Source organism: Xyrauchen texanus, chromosome 35 (genome assembly GCF_025860055.1).
Source record: "Xyrauchen texanus isolate HMW12.3.18 chromosome 35, RBS_HiC_50CHRs, whole genome shotgun sequence".
Lineage (NCBI taxonomy): Eukaryota > Metazoa > Chordata > Actinopteri > Cypriniformes > Catostomidae > Xyrauchen > Xyrauchen texanus.
In genome coordinates this window covers 28,830,920-28,849,663 of record NC_068310.1, presented here as the reverse complement: position 1 = coordinate 28,849,663, position 18,744 = coordinate 28,830,920, and the positions used below count along the sequence as shown (strand labels likewise).

The window sequence follows — 18,744 nt, the reverse complement described above, 5'->3', positions numbered from 1 at the left end:
TGTCAAATGTTAATATGAGTGGATTGTCTCTCTCCACGTGGAATGTGAATGGGCTGGGGCACCCCATAAAAAGAAGGAAGGTTATTTCTCTTCTTAAGCGTAAGAAATATGATATAGTGTTTCTTCAAGAAACACACCTTTCCCCACACGAAGCTGAAAAATTTGGAAAGATATGGGGTGTTTTTTTTTTTTTAAAGTGCTTGCTCAAGTAAGAGCAGGGGATTCATTACATTGATAAGTAAACATCTATAATTCAAAGGTCTCAAACAGAGTAAAGATAAATTAGTAAGAGTCATTATTGATTTAGTTGAAATTCAGGGACAAAGTCTTATTTTGGTGAATATTTATGCACCTAACGTTGATGATCAGGGCTTTTTATAGATCTTGAAGGGATATTGCAAGCCACTGGCACCCTTCACGATATTTTATTCGGAGGAGATTTTAATCTTTTGATGGACTCAGTCCTTGATCATAGTGAAGCAAAAGTGTGCAAGCCCCCTAGAGCAACAGTGACGCTTCACAGAATGTGTAAAAAGCTTGGTAGGGACTATAATTTTTTTTCCTAGTCCATAAGATTTACTCTAGAATAGATTTTTGTTTATATATATATATATATATATATATATATATATATATATATATATATATATATATATGTCCCTCATTTAATCTGTTTTTGATTGCTTATTTGGAAATATTTTAGTCTCAGATCACACCCTGGTGTCTTTAGAGGTGTTGCCACATACAGAGAAAAGAAATCATGTAGTCGGCACTTTAATGTATCCCTTTTGCAAAATCCGGAATTCCAACAAATGCTAAAGGCTGAACTCAATGCCTGTATGGACACCAACTGGTCATCAGTATCCTCTGTGGGCGTGGCTTGGGAGGCACTTAAGGCGGTTCTCAGAGGCCGGACCATACAGTGTGCCTCATTCACCAAAAAAATCCAAAGCACAAGAATTCATGGGATTGGAAGGGAATACTAAAAGTGCCGAGGCAGAGCTGAAGCACCGAATGTTGTCTAATGGCCTCAGAGAATTGACACAATTGAAATACAGATATAATACTATTTTGTCATGGAAGGTGGAGTTTTGGCTATTCAGGGCAAGAAAGTCATACTTTGAAGTTTTGGAAAGTTTCCCCAAACCATGACACAAGCCCAGATCAGTCTGATTCTTAAAAAGGACAAAGATCCAAACAAGTGTAAGAGTTGCCATCCAATTTCCCTGATCCAGCTAGACGTTAAAATATTGTCAAACTTTTTTACTAACCAAGTAAGTAAAGTTATGACATCTCTTATACATATAGATCAGGTGGGGTTTATTTGGGCCATAGCTCTTCTGATAACATTAGGTGTTACATCAGTATCATGTGGTCAGTGGCGAAAGATCAGTCTCCGATCACTGCCATCTCACTTGCCAAAAAGGCATTTGATATGGAAGAATGGGATTATCTTTTTAAGATTTTGGAAATATATGGGTTCGGGAGAACATTTATTGGTTGGATTAAGTTACTATATAGACTAGTTAGCAGCAGTACAAACAAATTGATTAATTTCAGATTATTTTACTCTAGATAGTCTAGGGTTGCCCTCTTTCCCCACTATTGTTCTGTCTAGCCCTGTAACCATTAACAGCCACAATAAGAAAGGAGGATGATTTTACGGGGGTGGTGGCAGGAGGTATTGTGCATAAGCTATTGCTTTAACCAGTTATTTAATTATTTGTCTCTGGCCCTAATTGATCTATGCCTTGCCTCCACAGAATTATTAATTCATTTTCTAATTCTCAGAATACAGAGTCAAATGGTCTAAATCCAGAAGCTTTGGCTCTGACAGCATACTGCCCAGTAACTGCTTTTCAGTCAGGCACCTTCCAGTGGCCCAAACAGGGCATTAAGTATTTGTGCATTTTATTCCTAGCAAATTTGTGTGATTTAGTTCATTATGATCTTTTAATAAAAAGGTTTTCGAGTGATTTGGGCAGGTGGGCTGCATTACATTTATCTATGATTTGGAAATATAATGTTATTAAAATGAATTGTATCGCAAAATTCAATTATCTGCTACAATATCTCCCTGTAGATGTCACACTCTCTTATTTCAAGCAGCATAGCGAAGTCCTTCATTTGGAATGTAACATTACATTTCAGTAAGTTGCATAGGCCGATTGACAAAGGTGGGCTAGACCTACCCAAGATTTTGTTTTATTATTATACATTTGGTCTCAGACATTTGCCTCATTGGTCGCTTCCACCTGGGAGAGCCCCTCCCTGGTTTTGTATTGAACAGGAAGTTCTTGCCGCTATTTTACCATTGCAAAGCCTTTCTATCAAACCATCCAGAGAAGTGAAGAAACACCCCGTTATCTTGGATTTGCATACGGTATTAACAAACGTGTACAGAGTGTTTAATTTGGACATTTATTTAAATGTTGCTTCGAGCATATGGCTGAATCCGATGTTCTGTATTAATAAGTCCCCTTTCTGTTGGACAGAGTGGATTGTGAGGGAGGTTAATACACTCGGTGACCTATTTGAGAGTGGAGTGTTGAGATCCTTTGAAAAAATGGTTCAATATTTTGGGATTCCCAGGTCTAAATTCTTTAGGTATTTACAGCTGCGCCACCTGATTTGTACTATTTTTGGGAGTTGCATACACCCCCCTTAAGCGGGGAGTTGTGATTAATGCTTTTGGAAAAGGTCATGAGGCATCAGTGTATTACTCCCTGCTAATTCAGGGTCTGGGGACGGAGCTTCAACTTCTCTAAAGAGATTATGTGAGAAAGATTTAAACTTGGTATTGGAGGGAGTGTGGACTAGGATTTAAAAAAATATCAAGTTTACATCTAGGGATGCAAGGGTGCGCAATTTAAGCTTTTACGTAGATTCTATTGGACCCCCTCTAGCTTGTATAGGCTTGGTCTTAAAGACACACCCACCTATTGCCGATGCAATCAGAAGATAGGGACACAACCCATGTTTGTGTGTTAAGATCCAAGAATTTTGATTGAGTGTTTTTGTGTGACGTATTGGGCACTCAAATAAAATTTTGCCCCAGACTCTGTATTTTAGGCAATGGGGCTGTCATAAATATAGGGGATAAACACATAAAAATTGGGTTTTAACTGGTGTTATGATTGTCAGACAGGTCATTCTTAGGGGATGGAAGTCAGCTGGTGTGCCCTCATTTCAAGAGCGGTGCACAGAGATGGGCAGGGTGGTGGCATTTGAAAAAGAAGTGGGGCAGTTACTTGGTAATTTTGGAGGGCTCTCGGGGAAGGGCTTTGGAGATGGACTTTTTAGTTTTAAATGTATTTATTATTTTAAAAAAAGAACCCAACCCCCAACAAACATCCCTGGGAGGGGAGATGGGAAATAATGGTGTTTAAGGGGGATAAAGGTTGATTCTGTACATGAATGTTTTGTTGTGTTATGTGTCATACTGAAGGAGCAACCAATAAAAATGTTAATCTGAAAACAATATTTTAAGTTTGAATGAAAACCTGCAAAGTAGAATACCCCTTTATTTTAAAACTTTGTATACATTCATAGAGATAAAGTCTAGGTAGGGTAGAAATTATAATATTGTAGGGTACAAAAACCTTCAAAAACTAGGAAAAAAGTACCTGAAAAATAAAAAAACACAATAAAATGTTTAAAGCTAAAATAATTGATCCTTTAAAACCAGAATGATTGCTTGAAAAAAATCTTTAGAATTATCCTAAGGGACAGCAAATTGTATATGTATCTGCATTCAGGGAAAGCATTTCAAAGATAGTCTGAGAGAATACGGTTGGTGACATTTGCATGTCCTTTACTACATTATGTCTGCTGATAAAGTGTTTATGGGTCATTCATGATTCTCCTCATTCATACCAAGCCTTTACCAGCCTTTATCATTTCTTTCTCATGTTACAACCCACATGGACCCATTTGAATACTACACAATTGCAGTTATCTCACTGCCCACAAGTATCTAAATACTGTGCACCACACTTGCTGGGCACAATTAAATGGTCTATGAAAAATGACTGCTTTTATTTTGTGGTCCTCTTTATTGTCACACAAGAAAATTAAGGTCAAACCTATTATTTATATGCAGTCAAGGTCATCACTTAATTAAATTAATTACATTTAATAATAACAGGTTTATATGAAACTTTGAAATATATATATATATATATATATATATATATATATATATATATATATATATATATATATATATATATATATATATATAGTGTTTTCAGTTTGGTCTCATGCACACGTATGCAAGTGAATAGTAGTTATGAAGCATTAAGTAATTCAAAAAGTAGGTTTAGGCTATATAAAACATTTTTAGATTAGAAACATATACATATAAAGTGGGGCAGTTAATCTTTGAACAACATAGCTTTACAAAGTTTTAAGTTTCCACATTGGAAAATAAAGCATACAAGGCCAGAAATGTTTTTTCAAAACACACTTTATTTACAAGGCAGTTATAAAAGTATAAAAACGTATGAAAAGCTCATAATCAGTGTAAAAAAAGTGTTTGTACTTGAAGCTAATACAAAAAAGGCAGCGAATAACAAAAACGTTATTGCTAAATGCTTTTCTTCTGACTGGACTCTGCAATCGTAGTATCAAAGGCTGATTGTATCAAAAACAAGCTGACTAGGTATAAAAGCAACAATCATTTCAGTGTTTTAAAAACTACAAATTCCAATGTAAATCTGATTAGAAATTGATGTAAAAAAAAGTGTTTATGAAAAAGTGATAAAGAAATGTTTTATAATTTCAAAGGTACATTTTAAACCCTTGATTTGAAAATGATTGGTAAACTTTTTTCTTTGTTTGCAAATACAAAACAATTAAATAAAATAATTTGTTCTATTGAAATCTCTGCATAGTTGATCTAAAACCTGAAATAGTGCTAATACAATGAAAGCTCAACATTGTGGTTTCAATCTTGAACTCTTTTGAAATGGCAACACTACTAAACTGGCAGAGTACATTTGTACACTAGATATATCACGTAAAAATGTCAGCTAGAATGTTCAAACTTGGCAAAGGGATTTTTGTAGGCATTGGGCACGGATGTCATAAACGATTTGCTAATGCCTGTTTTGACCAGGAATACATAGCAGTGCTGATAGGCATTTGTTTGAAATACATGATCTCTGCAAGGGCAGTGCTGTTCAACACCTACAGATTTAGTCAATTTTGTCTAATTTCCATTTTGTTTAGTTTTGGGTGTATGATTTTGATAATGCTTGGGGGACACTTACAGTACAAGCTCCTTACAATTAACACACGTTTAGCGATTAAGACATGAGCAGAAAGCCCAAATACTGGGGTCAAACACTGGCAAAGCCGCCCACTGTAGATAATTATTATTAATACAAAATAATAAATTACTGCAAATTGTTCCTTATATTAAAATCCATAAAATTAAAAACCCACATAGAGAATTCATATCCCATATATAATACAAAATATATAATACAATATTATTAAAATGAAATAAAAAAGTAGAAAAAACAACATGTAAAATGTCTTTGGTTGGTTCAATAAAATGAATGCGGGCACAGCTTAAACATTGCCAACTAACATTGACTGTGCAGTCTAAACAATGGCTTTGAGCCTCTCCCAAATTAAGTACCACAAGTGTTGGAGTGTTCCTCTTTTACTTCTTTTTGAAGAATGATTGTCTTCTTGTTCACTCTCCTTCCATTTACTTCCCTTTCTAAATTTCTGTTGTCTCTTTACATGACCAGTGCTCGTGAAGAAAAATTGCTGAGGTATTTGTGTGAGGATTCAGAGGGCATCGTCTGGTCCTCTGTCTTCCCACAAAGTACCTGTTCCCATGTGCTCAACTGCTGCAGGAGAGAAGTGGAGAAGAGAGGGAACATGATGTTTTGCATAGCCAAAACTCCTGTATCTAATGAATCCTAATTTTACAATTTTATGGGGCAATATAGTACCTGTAGTCATAAAGTCAATACTCACATCTACAAAAGACTCTATACCTTTATAGAAACACCAGTTATACAACTTATAAATCAGAAATGTGGACCATTTTTAGCAAAAATATGGGGATTTGTGTGGATGTGAGAAGCAGCGGGCCCAAAATGTATCTGGACACTTCATATAAAAAGGTATGGATGTCTTATAAACATTAAATAACAACATATAAAATGGGTTATAATGATAAAACAATAGATGTATATTGTAAAAGTAAGTATTTGGAAATTTTCTGGTTGTCAAACGTTGTGGAACATGTTAATAGTTAATCTAATGCATCCACTTTAGTAACATTTTTACCTATGTAATGACATTCAATGTAAACAATGAGTGACTTCAGTGTCCAAATACTTTTTTAGGGTACAATGGTAGCTATGGTACCTGCAGAGGGCTTCCCATGGCTCTGTGTGGCAGGTGGGCAGCTTTGTGTCCATCCTCAGTTTTTTCTGCAGTGGTGAGCATCAGCACAGAGCTAGTCAACAGATCCTACAGCCACAGAGAACAGAGCCATCAAATATTGTACTAAACATGTTGGGCAATCAAAACAGATAGCATAACAGTGGGAAAAACAGCATAAATTTAAGTACAATGTGAGTGTACTCACAGGCAAGTCATGGGCGGAGTCACTGGAAGGGAAGAGCTGGGTGTGTAGATCTTGCCCCTCCCACTGCAGACAGGTTGACTCCACCTACAAATAAGATCCGGATACATTAACTAAATGCAGTATAATATATAGATTTATTCCCCATTCATCAACTTTGAGTGGACAGATAAGACAAGTTTGACTGCATACTGATATTACTCACAAATTCAAATATTAACACACAGACAAGACATTTTTACATTTCATTAATTTGAATATTACATGGAGACATATTCAAATGACGAAACACAAAGAGCCCACATAAGCCTATACGAGCAAACCGACCTCCTGTTTGATCTTCTTCAGGGGAGGCTGGTCCAGGTGCACCCCTCCTACACTGATCTCACACTCCTGAGGCTCCTGCTTGATAGTGCCAACCACACAAGAGTCCAGTGAAGGACTGTGGACCTGGAACAGAACCAGAATGGAATCTTAGATCAAAAAAAAAATCAAAATATATATGAAGGTGTAAACTCACAAAAAAAAGAGACTCACCCGCTTCAGAGGTCCGTATTTGGCATCTTGCATTATCAGTCCTGATTTGAACGGAGTGGGTGTGCGAGGAGAGCACTCCATAATGGAACGCCTCAGATTGGGGGTGCGGAATCTGAAATGTGACGGCCATACACAGGAACTTAGGAATTCTGTTTATAATTGCATTTTAATTAGCCTATAAATGTCAACAGATGACGTCTTAATCACATAATTTAATCTGAGATTATGCTTAAAATGTGCAGAGAATCAAATGGCTCCTTACAGCTCAATTTCTTTCTGAGGTCGGAGAGCGATGTCATGTTGCAGTGCTTTCTGGGAGCAGACAGGTGAGGGCGTGACAGGTAAGGTTTGACTGTCTGAGTCTGGGCTCACTGATGCATTGAAGAACTGCAATGAAAGAGAAAAACCCTACAATTACAGTACATTCTAAACACACAAACCACATGTTGAATATTCAGAGCTTTAAGAGGACTTCTGGATGAGAACAAAATCTCCGTAAATAAAAAAATAATTATATTAATAATGTTATATTACTAACAATATTCAATTAAATATAGTCATTACAAATGGGTCTGTAACCTTAAAGGTGTAGATTGACACCCCAAAATTAAAAACCTAAAAATCCCTTATTTTGTTCCAAACCAGCACAACTTTCTTTCTACCTTGGAGCACAAAAGTTGTTAAAATGTTAGGGTCTCTATTAAATAGGGTCACCATTCACTTTCATTGCATCTTTTTTTCATATGGTTAAAGTAAATGGTGACTGAGGCTAGCATTGTGCTAAATTTCTTCTTTTGTGTTCCATAAAGTTCTAATGGGTTTGGAACAACATGAGGATGAATTAAAATAAAAAAACAAATTGGTGAACTGTCTCTTTAAATGTTAAAATCCTTATGCAATGCTCAGAATAATTGAAACACTGGCATGCCATGCAAAACACACCTGCAAATATTTGCTAAACATAATATCAACAAGTATAACATAAATAGCTGTCAAGGGAATTAAAAATGATTTCATGCGTTAAACTATATGCTGATAACAGGGTGTTTATGGGGCATTCCTTTCAATCTGACCCTGGCATTCAAGAAGGCAAGGCAACATTCCTTATTAACACAACACACTCAACTTAAAAAGATAATTTCTGATACTGAAGTTGATTGCTGTCTTGGTTATTTAGTGCTTGACTCGACCAGGGAACTAATAAAAGCAAGCAAAATCAACAGTACCACTGATTAAACCCTTATTCTGTAGAGATATAAAGTGTTAAAAGAGTGTCATAAAAGTGTAAAAACATGACATGAGCAACCTAAATAGAGCTGAAGTAATACAATCTAATATATTTTCACTTAAACATTTATGACCTTTATGAATCTTACGCAGGTTGACACATGCAGATTGATTTGTATTAGTGTGATTGATTAGACTCATGGTGCTCAGATAATCAGTATAATACTCCTTGATAATTGGGTGACTGATTGGATGGGGTTTTGATTATGGAGTGGCAGTTTCAGGCATCACTCTGGTACCTGATAGGGAGAATAGGGTAGGTTTCTGGCGACTGAATGTTTTGGCGTAGAGCAAAGAAATATGAGGACACTGTTGTCATCACTGTGGGCGGGTGAGTTGCAGCCACTTGAACCCTGATTGGACTGTGCCTTGTCCATTTTAGACAACCTCCTATCAGAGTGTCTGTTGACCCAGATAGGAGGGGCCTGAGAAGACGAGATTACATGAGGACACTGGGGTGGCTGAACACTGCTATCACCTGACATCCCATCATTTAAGATACCACAGTCAAAAGTTCGGATACATACATGCTACTATTTAATAGTAAAGTCAATAAACTATGAAATAGCAGAAATGGAAGTATGAGAACTACGTATGTAGTGACCACAAAATATTCAACAAATCAAAACTAGGCATTGTGCCACCCGAGATAAAACAGTTTTAAACGCGTTACCATGTATGCATGAAAGCTGCTTTTCTTTACATTACGGTCCAACTCACCCATTAAAAAATCTTTTAGTAAAGACACTATTTAAAATTGTCTACACAAGAAATTTCAAGCATTTCATAACATAAATTTAAGTCTACTGTGCCCAAAATTCTGACTGATGTGTACATTACAACTAAGGTCACCAATCCTTTTAGATTTGTTTAGATAGTTTGTCATGTAGTATAGTATCCATTCTTTGTCTCTTACCGAATCAATGGCATCAATAAACTCCGGCAAGGTGGAGTTGTTGTCATTGTTTGGGCTGTTTGTGTTGCCATGGGCGCTCTCTTCTGGAAGGCAGCCCTGCTCTAGGGATGGTGCTGGGACTGAAACAGCTGAGCTGTCCGTCAAAGAGCCACGGCTCCACCCACTGAAGACAGCCATGGAGATCTTAAAGAGAGAGGGAGGTAAAAAGATTAATTTTCAGAGAGAGAACTGTGTTTGTGTGTGTGGGAGGGTGTGAGAGGCAAAAATTGAGCAAAATAAAGAGAGGGATGGATGGAGGAACAACGATGAGAGAGAAAGGGAACTTGTCGAGTTGAATGATGTGAAGTGTTGGGAGGGGGGTAAGAGTTGCACAAGGAGTTAAACAGAGCTTGTGGTGTGATAAGGGACAATTGCATCATTTAGCCAAGCAGTTAGAATGTGAAATAGACCCCCAGATGCTTCCTCCAATTAATCACATTCTCACACACACACAAACACAAACACACACACACACACACACACACACACACACACACACACACACACACACACACACACACACACACACACACACACACACACGTTGGTGCAGCTGAGGACTCTCCATAGACATAATGATTTTTATACTGTACAAACTATAGATTCTATCCCCTAACCCCAACCCCTAAACCTAACCCTCACAAAAACTTTCTGCATTTTTACATTTTCAATAAAACATCGGTTAGTATGATTTTTAAACGATTTGAATTATGGTGACACTAGAAATGTCCTCAAAAACCACATTTATAGCATAATGCCCTTAAAAAAAGTCTTCGTAAACCACTTAAACCTGCTCACATGCACATACTTTTATTTACAGTAACGTCTAAATGGGGACATATCACAGACTTCAATTGGTTTTAAATAAAGGTAATGTAGAAGAACACAAACACAGAATCCAAAATGGCATTTTTAGAATAAATAAATAAAACAACCTTTTTACTGTTTATTCTATTTATTAATTGTTTTTCCAAATGTCCCCAAAGAGAGGTTTTCCATATTTAGCTAACTACTGGCCTTGGATACATATACAGTATGTTCCTAAACTATGGCAAGGTATGTTCAAACACTTACTGGTAGTGCTTGTTGGCCCTTCAGCTCGTTTTCTGTTGACATCAAGAGCATCTCAATCTCTTTCACCCTCTTTTCTTTCTCGGGGTCCTCTTCGCTGTAGTGTCTCTAAAACACAGGAACAATGACAGTGTAGAGTGAATAAAACTTTATGTATTCTTCTACTTAAAAGACCACATGTGAAAGCAAAACTAATCCTATTTACTTTCTTAATGCATGTTACTGGTCTTATTTGTGCATGAAGTTTGAATGTTTGTATTCATAAACGTTTTTCAAAATTTGAAACAACCTTTCTTTCTACTGACATACACTTAGTCCTAAATCATTTTCAGTATATAGTTTCTTGACTAAAGATCAATTACGATAATTTAATCTTTTATTGAGGCTCTGCATTTTCAAGTAGTGTTTTGTTGTGGTCATTAACATTAGCACTTTCAGAATAGCTTCAACAAAATTGCTCTTGGGTTACCTGGATAGCAGCAGTGCCATGTTGAGGCATGTTCGAGATGTTCAACTGAAGAGCAAGTGGAAATGGCACCTGAATACAAGAAAACACAAGAAACAATTGCAAATAGGGAACAACATTCATGCAAATCTGTACATTTAACTTGAGTGTGTCCTCTTTGTCCAAAATAGCATAATTTAAATGGGTAAATACGAGTGAGATAACATTCATCATCCATACCCGTTGTGAGTCAGACATGTAGTATGGATACTGGTTGCTCATGGAGGCAGGCATGGATGCATTGTTCGTTGTGTGATTGTAGTTTAGGAGGTGAGGAGGTTTAGCGTAGCTGTTGTTTAGTGGAGTGGGGCTCACTTTGGCGGCGTGCTGCAGGTAGCCCTCCTGCTCAACTTTCCGCCGCATAGTGGAGTTCCAGTGGTTCTTTATGGCATTATCAGTTCTGATAATAAAAGAATAATAATTCGAACTTCATTAACACAAACATATAACAGGATTCCATTAAATTTTTTGACCAAAGAATCTCAATAACTGTTTGTTTGTGATTACTAGATAAGGATTTTCAGAAATCGTTTTTATAGAGTAGCACTTACATACAGCAATTTCGAGTCGATTACAAATTTTAGAACTGAACATAACTAAAAAAAACATACTATGAAAAATTCCGTAACTTTTTAAGATTTCATTCATTTCCGTACCATTGCCAGGCCTTGAAATCACAATACTGTTTAATTTAAATTAAATTTGTATTTCCTAATAGTTCTAGGTTTTCCATGACTGTGGGAACCCTAAAATAAGAATAATTTAAACTCTTTTTTGACATTCTCTTACCTGCCCGGAAGTAGCTTGGCAATCTCTGCCCATCGGTTTCCAAGTTTCTCATGAGCTTGGTAAATAATCTGATCTTCTTCCTCAGTCCAGGAAGTCTTCTTCACTTCTGGGTTCAGGTGGTTGTGCCAACGCTCTCTACATTGCTTACCGATCCGACCTTTCAAATGCTTTGCGATAACAGACCAACGCTTAGGGCCATACTTCTGAACCAACTCAATCACCTGAGAGAAGACAGCAAGGCAAAGAAAGAAGATGCACAGGTAAATATCTGAAAAGGCTCACTTAGACCTTTTTTTAGTGCACAAAAGGAGATCAGTCTCAGTCACCTTTCACTTTAAGTAAATGGTGACTGAGTCTAACATTTTGCCTTGTTTCCTTTCATGTTCCACAGAGAAAAGAAAGTCAAATGGTTTGGAACAACACAAGGGTTGAGTAAATGATTACATCTAACTGGGTTTAACTGGGTTAACTGACCTTTTAAGCAGGTTCCAAGGATAACTTGCAAAGAGTTTGCTTTTGGTTGGTTAAACATTTAAAATAGAAATTGCGACTTAGATGGTTAAAAAGGTATCTAAATAATTAATTGCAATTAATATCAGGATTTTATGAACACCTTAACACATTCAGTTCCTCATTAATATAAATACAATATAATATCAGTGAAAAGGAATACATTTCAGATTTGATGTTGATGAAGGGGTACTTAAGCCTTTGTGTACACAAGACACACAAGATTGGGAAACACTGAATTAGAGCACGGGAAAAGGAAAAGGAGGGGTGCGTAAATAGAATTGAAAATAGAAATAGAAAAGAAGCGGAGTTCTAGAAGCCCGCAAAAACCCAGAAAAAAGAGAACTTGCATTGCATAAGTGATACAGAGAGCACATAGATACAGGTAGTGGTATTACACCAAATAGCTGTAAAATACACCTGTTAATGACTTCTGCAAGGTCATAAAAATTATGATAAATAGAGAAGCACCTGGTCCCAACAGTTAATCATTACAACACAACACCCGCTCAATGGATCTTCATTTCCCCCCTCAATTCTTTCCTGGTTGCATGAGGATTAGTTGGTGATGTAATAGCAAATTTGTGGTTGTATTTTGGTTGTTTGGATTTTTTTGAGGTGACATTTTGGTTGTTGTCTCCCATCTTATGGTAATACGTTGGCCTTTGGCTTAATGTCTAATTATTTTGTGTCCTATTGTAGATGTTGTTAGTCTTACCCGTTGGTCCTCTTCTTTAGTCCATGGGCCTTTGATTAGTTCAGGGTTGAGAACTTTTTGCCAACGATGCTGACACTGAACATCTGTGCGATTCTATGAATACATAAATTGATAGATAAATAACATTACAAATCAGAGAAATTAGCTTAATAAACCTGGCATGTAAATTGCATTGAATTAAATGTTAGATGGGTTAGATGAGTTAGATGGAGTTAGTCTGCATGAGATTGCCAGGTGTTTTGGAAACCCCACAGAGTGATTCAGAAATGAAACTGCAGTTTCTGATTCTTGTTCATGTGCTGAGATTTACGCATAACGATCTATATCTAGATTTGGATTTTTGGCTATAATAAGATCACAGTATCTCCATGTGTCTATGAATGTGTGCATTGTGTGTGTTGTGAGAAATTGTTATATGTGTCTGTGTGTGAACATGTCCTTCTACCTGAGTGCACATTTGTATGTGTGTGTTTGTTTGTACATCCGTGTGTTCATGCAGGTGCGCAGTGGATTCTGAAACCCTGCCTAATCCCCCCCATTTGACTCTGTTCCAAACTAGGCCAACCAATGAGGAATACCCAATTATGCAAAATTCTCCAAACACACTTCTGCAGTACCTGATCCTTTGATTATTCACATGCAAATGTACATATCTAAAACACCACACCTAACATAACCTAACCTAACCCCCTAAAGCCTTAATACACAACCTACATACATAGACACACACACTTAAACAATCATATATAAACACACACACTCACAGGTAGAAAGCTGGCAATGACTTTCCAGTCTTCTGATCCATGATGCTCTACCAGCCTCTTCAATTTCTCATCCTGTAAAGAATAATCCAAACATTTTAGCAGCGAATACATAATTAATAAAAGAAAACACTTTACAATAAGGTTCCATTCATTAACATTAGTTAATGCATTAGGTATCATGAACAAACAATGAACAATATACAGTATATTTTTACAGCATTTATAAACCTTTGTTTATGTTTGTTAATAAAATAAAATAGTTTGTTGTTACTTCATGTTTGTTCATACTGCATTACCTAATGTTAACATATACAACTTTTGGTTTTAAAATATATTAGTATATGTTGAAATTAACATGAACTAAGATTAATAAATGCTGTAAAAGGATTGTTTATTGTTAGTTCATGTTAACTAATGTTGTTAACCAATGTTAACAAATGGAACCTGTAATGCTTGCTTCTGTAAATATACTCACCTCAAAAAAGCTACATAAAGATTTTCGATAAAATTATTAATGCAAAAACAGGCCAAAAGTTTAACTTCACTTCGGAATAATGGCGAAAAGGTGACATATTACTTGTTAACAGATTAAATTAAATTTAAAACATAAAACTATCTTTTGTCCTTGGATTTACACCATACATTAATGAATAAAAACATGCATCATTCAGAATACAAAATAAATTACAAGTACTTTGTAAACTCTTAAAATAAAGCTTAATTCTGTGTTTGAAGCACAGATCAGAACATTAGAAAATAAAAACACCCAAACAAATCCAGACACAGTTTTGCATACCTCTTCACGGGTCCAGCGTGTCTTGCCGAGGTGGCGTTTTCCTGTCTTGGCATGAGGACCGTCGTAGTCATGATCATAAATCTCCACATCATCATCATCTTCGTCACTACTGTAAACACTGGAGGTAGGGGGAAGTTGTAAATGATAGATTGAGAGATAAAGAGAGTAGGGGGCAACAGAGAATATAAAGTGGCAAAGGGTAAGAAAGGTGGGGTGGAGGGACAGAGGAAATAGGGGGTAATTTGAGGTCAAGCAAAAGTACAAGCATGAAGGACAAGGGAAGGAAAAACAACAACAAGGGAATGGGGGACAGGAAGGAAGATCCTCATTAACATGTAAGCATTGGATCTATGTTGCCATACATAAAACACCCTTTCACCCCTATACTCCTATCACGCAATAAAGAAAAATTAAACGATAACACGTCAACACAAAACTAGAGTGGCTGATCCAGTACAGCCGGCAGGTTAGGGTGCAAGGGGGACACTCAAAGAAACCTGTTCTGATGTTTTTGGTTTCCACAGAAACAGCAAGCGTGTGCGTGGACTGGCACTGTTTCATGATGGAAGCATGTTCAGACCTGCACAGGTACTGTCAAAACCATCTCACCTGGCCAGCTCTTAGCCAATCAGAATGGTGCATAAGCAGGGGAACAATGTTCCGCTGGCCTTTGTGCCACAGGTGTGTGTGTGTGTGTGTTTGTATGTGTGTGTGTACTTTTATACTCAGTGTTTATCCTCCCTGCTATTGCTTTAAACAAAAGATAAAGATGATAAGTCACTTCCTTGACAACAAAGTACTTCAAATGACATTTTAAACTCAAAGCGCACCTTGCTCACTAAAATAAAATGAAATTAGTCAAATAGATGTTATAATTTGGAATTTGCATTTGACTTGTTGATGTGTCCTTGAGACTGAAAGCTTATTCAGAGGACTTTTTAAAATATCACTGAGTCGCGCTATGGTTTATCATAATCGTATGTGAGCCATTTTTTTTTTTTTTTTAAACAAATCCAAAATTTGTGCACCTGTAACCTGAGCCTAATGTATTGTCTTTATATACAATTATAAATGGTTTCAGTTTGGGGCTTCTTATGCAAATGATGGTGGGCTGTATGACTGTATTTCTCTACCGCAACAACTTTGTGTTCGCTCGTGCAGTCATTTTGCGGGGTAGTAATAGCGACCGGGGTAACAAGTGCACAAGTGACAGACGTGCTGCGTCACTTTTTCTGTACGGGAGATCCGCGGTCTCTCTACATTAGCAAATGCTTATAATCTACACGATTCTTCTGTCGTTTTAAACATGAACTTAACACAAGAATACTAATTACTCCAAACCCGACATCCGCGAGGACAGGACATTTTGATAAAATCCATAATATATAATCCATCCCGCTCACATGTTGGCTAATTTCAAGCATAAACATGCTGGCGTGCAACCTGGAACGCGCGTTCGATTTATTGAAAAACTCTGAAATAATTCGAAAATAACACGTGAACGTGCCGAGATGTTTTCTGCAGTCGCCCGCTATTTTTCGACCACGCTACGTCGCCGAGCTGTCACTGCGCTTCTCGGCAATGTGTGTGTGTGTGTGTGTGTGTGTGTGTGTAATTTTAGGGGAAGTACCGAATCTCAACGTGACCCTTCGAGCGGACCCGCACGCGCTACCTGTGCGCACGGTGAATGAATGAAAAATTAAATGCACAAGAGCTCGAGACCACCGCGCGGGCGCGAGCGAGAAGCGCACATGCCAGATGACCACCTGTTCGGCGCGGCGCGCGCTGCACACTGAGTCTCATAATAACCATTCCGCTAAAAGATGTATGTGTTTTTTTTAAATGCAACTGTTTTGAGCATACATTTCAGCTGCATTTAGTTAAAAAGATAACGTGCCCCTCAAGAGTTGTCTAATCTCAAGTCTAAATGTACACATGTGTCTGTGAAGCGCAATCTGTTAATGTGAGCAAAATAAATTGAACTCTTAAAGCTCACCTGTGTCTAGGTCGCCTCGCCATCCCGGTGGGTAGAGAGGTGGTGATGAGTGCGCGCGGCTCAAGGGTGCTGAAGTGTGGAGTGCTGTCAGCTCCTAGGGTAGGCTCCACTTCGAGGAGGAAGTGCCGATATTAAACTCTAGCGGATTGTGCGACACTGTAAACAGATCCATCAGACAAAGCTGGGACTGCCTCACCCTCCCGCTAAATTTGGCGCCTCAGGTCCTACGCATGCGCGCAACTCTTTGACTATTCACTAAATATAGCGCCTTTTCAGGCAGAGCTGCGCGCTAATCTTCCACTGTGTTTTTCGTTTGGAACAATTATATTGTGCTTTTCGAGGTAAAAAAAAATAAAAAAGTCAGGGAGGGGTGGCAGCGCATTTCTTAGAGGACAATGTGCATTGTGAGTGGGAGCGAAAGTTTGGCAAACAGAAGGGGAAACAGAGCGTGAGGGGTCCGGGGTACCTCTCCCGGCGCTGTTTCTGCGGTTCTGAGGCAGTTCAAACAACGCGAAAAACACCTAGTTAAAATAAGCTGTTAAATTTCCTGTTAATTATTTTATATTGCCTGCTTTTCTCACTTCCATATGGTTGCAATGCTTTCGCTTTTACTTTGTCAGAAATGCACCACCTCTGGTTTGCTAATAATTTCACTTTTGCGTTAGGAATAAAGTTACACAATACATAAATCACTGAGATGTTGTTGTTGAAAGCCAAGGTTGGGCTATTAGTTTGGATTGAAAAGTAGAGAAGCTTGTTTTAAGTTAACTTGCATGTCCAACCTGTTGCCATGATGTGATTGTGTCTAATTGCATAATCATGCAGTAACCAGCAAACTCTCTCTCTCTCTCTCTCTCTCTCTCTCTCTCTCTCTCTCTCTCTCTCTTTGTGTCACATACACCCACATCTGATCACAGAACTCTTGAGGGTTGTGGTGTAAATGTTTTCTTTTTGTCTACCCATTGCGATTACTGCTTGGAATATTGTGGATATCACTTATCATATCGGTCAGCGCGAGCAATTGTCACTGACCACTGGAGCTCACGTGCTCAGCAGAGCTCGCGGAGCGCAGCTCGGGAACGCGCCTGTGTTGTGTCTGCGCGCTGACTGAGAGCGCTCATCCATGCATTGCAGAACAAGGAGGGGTTGTTATGGGGGGTGCTTCATTAACAGAGAAACACATTGTCGCCATTTTATTAAAGTAGCCAACTTCAACTTCCCTATATGAAATAATTAGCACGTGTGGTTTATATCTCAGTCAGACTACTGAACTCACAATTATGTCTTGATTTTTACTACTGTTTGCTGTGGTGACATTCAGTTATCCTGTAATAATCACAATAATAATAAATTAATAATAGTATGTTGTGTTATCAGATAAAGTTTGTGAGATGTAAATGATAAAGGAAACGGGGGTGATAGGGGAACCGTGAAAATATCAAGAAAATTTGTAAAAATTGTTTATATATATATATATATATATATATATTAACATTAATAACGTGGAAAAATTACTATTAGAATTTGAAAAAGAAATTCAGAACTTCTTAAACTACTTCAAAGAGTTCTGACCAAAAAATCCTCCATGTGCAGCAATGACAGCTTTACAGATCCATGGCATTCTAGCTGTCAGTTTGTCCAGATACTCATGTGACATTTCACCCCACACTTCCTGTAGCACTTTCCATAGATGTGGCTGTCTTGTCGGGCACTTTACGCACCTTACAGTCTAGCTGATCCCACAAAAGCTCAATGGGTTTAAGATCCATAACACTCTTTTCCAATTATCTGTTGTCCAATGTCTGTGTTTCTCTACCCACTCTAAATTTTCTTTTTGATTTTCTGTTTCAAAAGTGTCTTATTCTTTGCAATTCTTCCCATAAGGCCTGCACCCCTGAGTCTTCTCTTTACTGTTGTACATGGAACTGGTGTTGATTGGGTAGAATTCAATGAAGCTGTCAGCTGAGGACATGTGAGGCATCTATTTCTCAAACTAGAGACTCTGATGTACTTATTCTCTTGTTTAGTTGTACATGTGGTCTTCCACATCTCTTTCTGTCCTTGTTAGAGCCAGTTGTCCTTTGTCTTTGAAGACTGTAGTGTACACCTTTGTATGAAATGTTAAGTTTATTTTTTTTTACAATTTCAAGCATTGTATAGCCTTCATTCCTCAAAACAATGATTGACTGATGAGTTTCTAGAGAAA

The 18,744-nt window shown here is 37.6% G+C and overlaps 1 protein-coding gene across 1 annotated transcript; it reads right to left on the bottom strand.

The window, feature by feature from the left end:
- Positions 1-4,469: 4,469 nt before the first annotated feature.
- LOC127628805 (transcriptional activator Myb-like) lies at positions 4,470-16,693 on the bottom strand. Its single transcript, XM_052105711.1, has 15 exons — positions 16,539-16,693; positions 14,543-14,660; positions 13,747-13,818; positions 12,983-13,075; positions 11,755-11,975; positions 11,146-11,365; positions 10,930-10,998; positions 10,464-10,568; positions 9,351-9,533; positions 7,410-7,534; positions 7,148-7,259; positions 6,938-7,060; positions 6,614-6,697; positions 6,391-6,495; positions 4,470-5,864 (listed from the first exon to the last, which is right to left on the bottom strand). Exons 1-15 carry the CDS (start codon positions 16,559-16,561, stop codon positions 5,751-5,753), a joined length of 1,767 nt encoding a protein of 588 aa, XP_051961671.1. The 5' UTR covers positions 16,562-16,693; the 3' UTR covers positions 4,470-5,750.
- Positions 16,694-18,744: the final 2,051 nt, after the last annotated feature.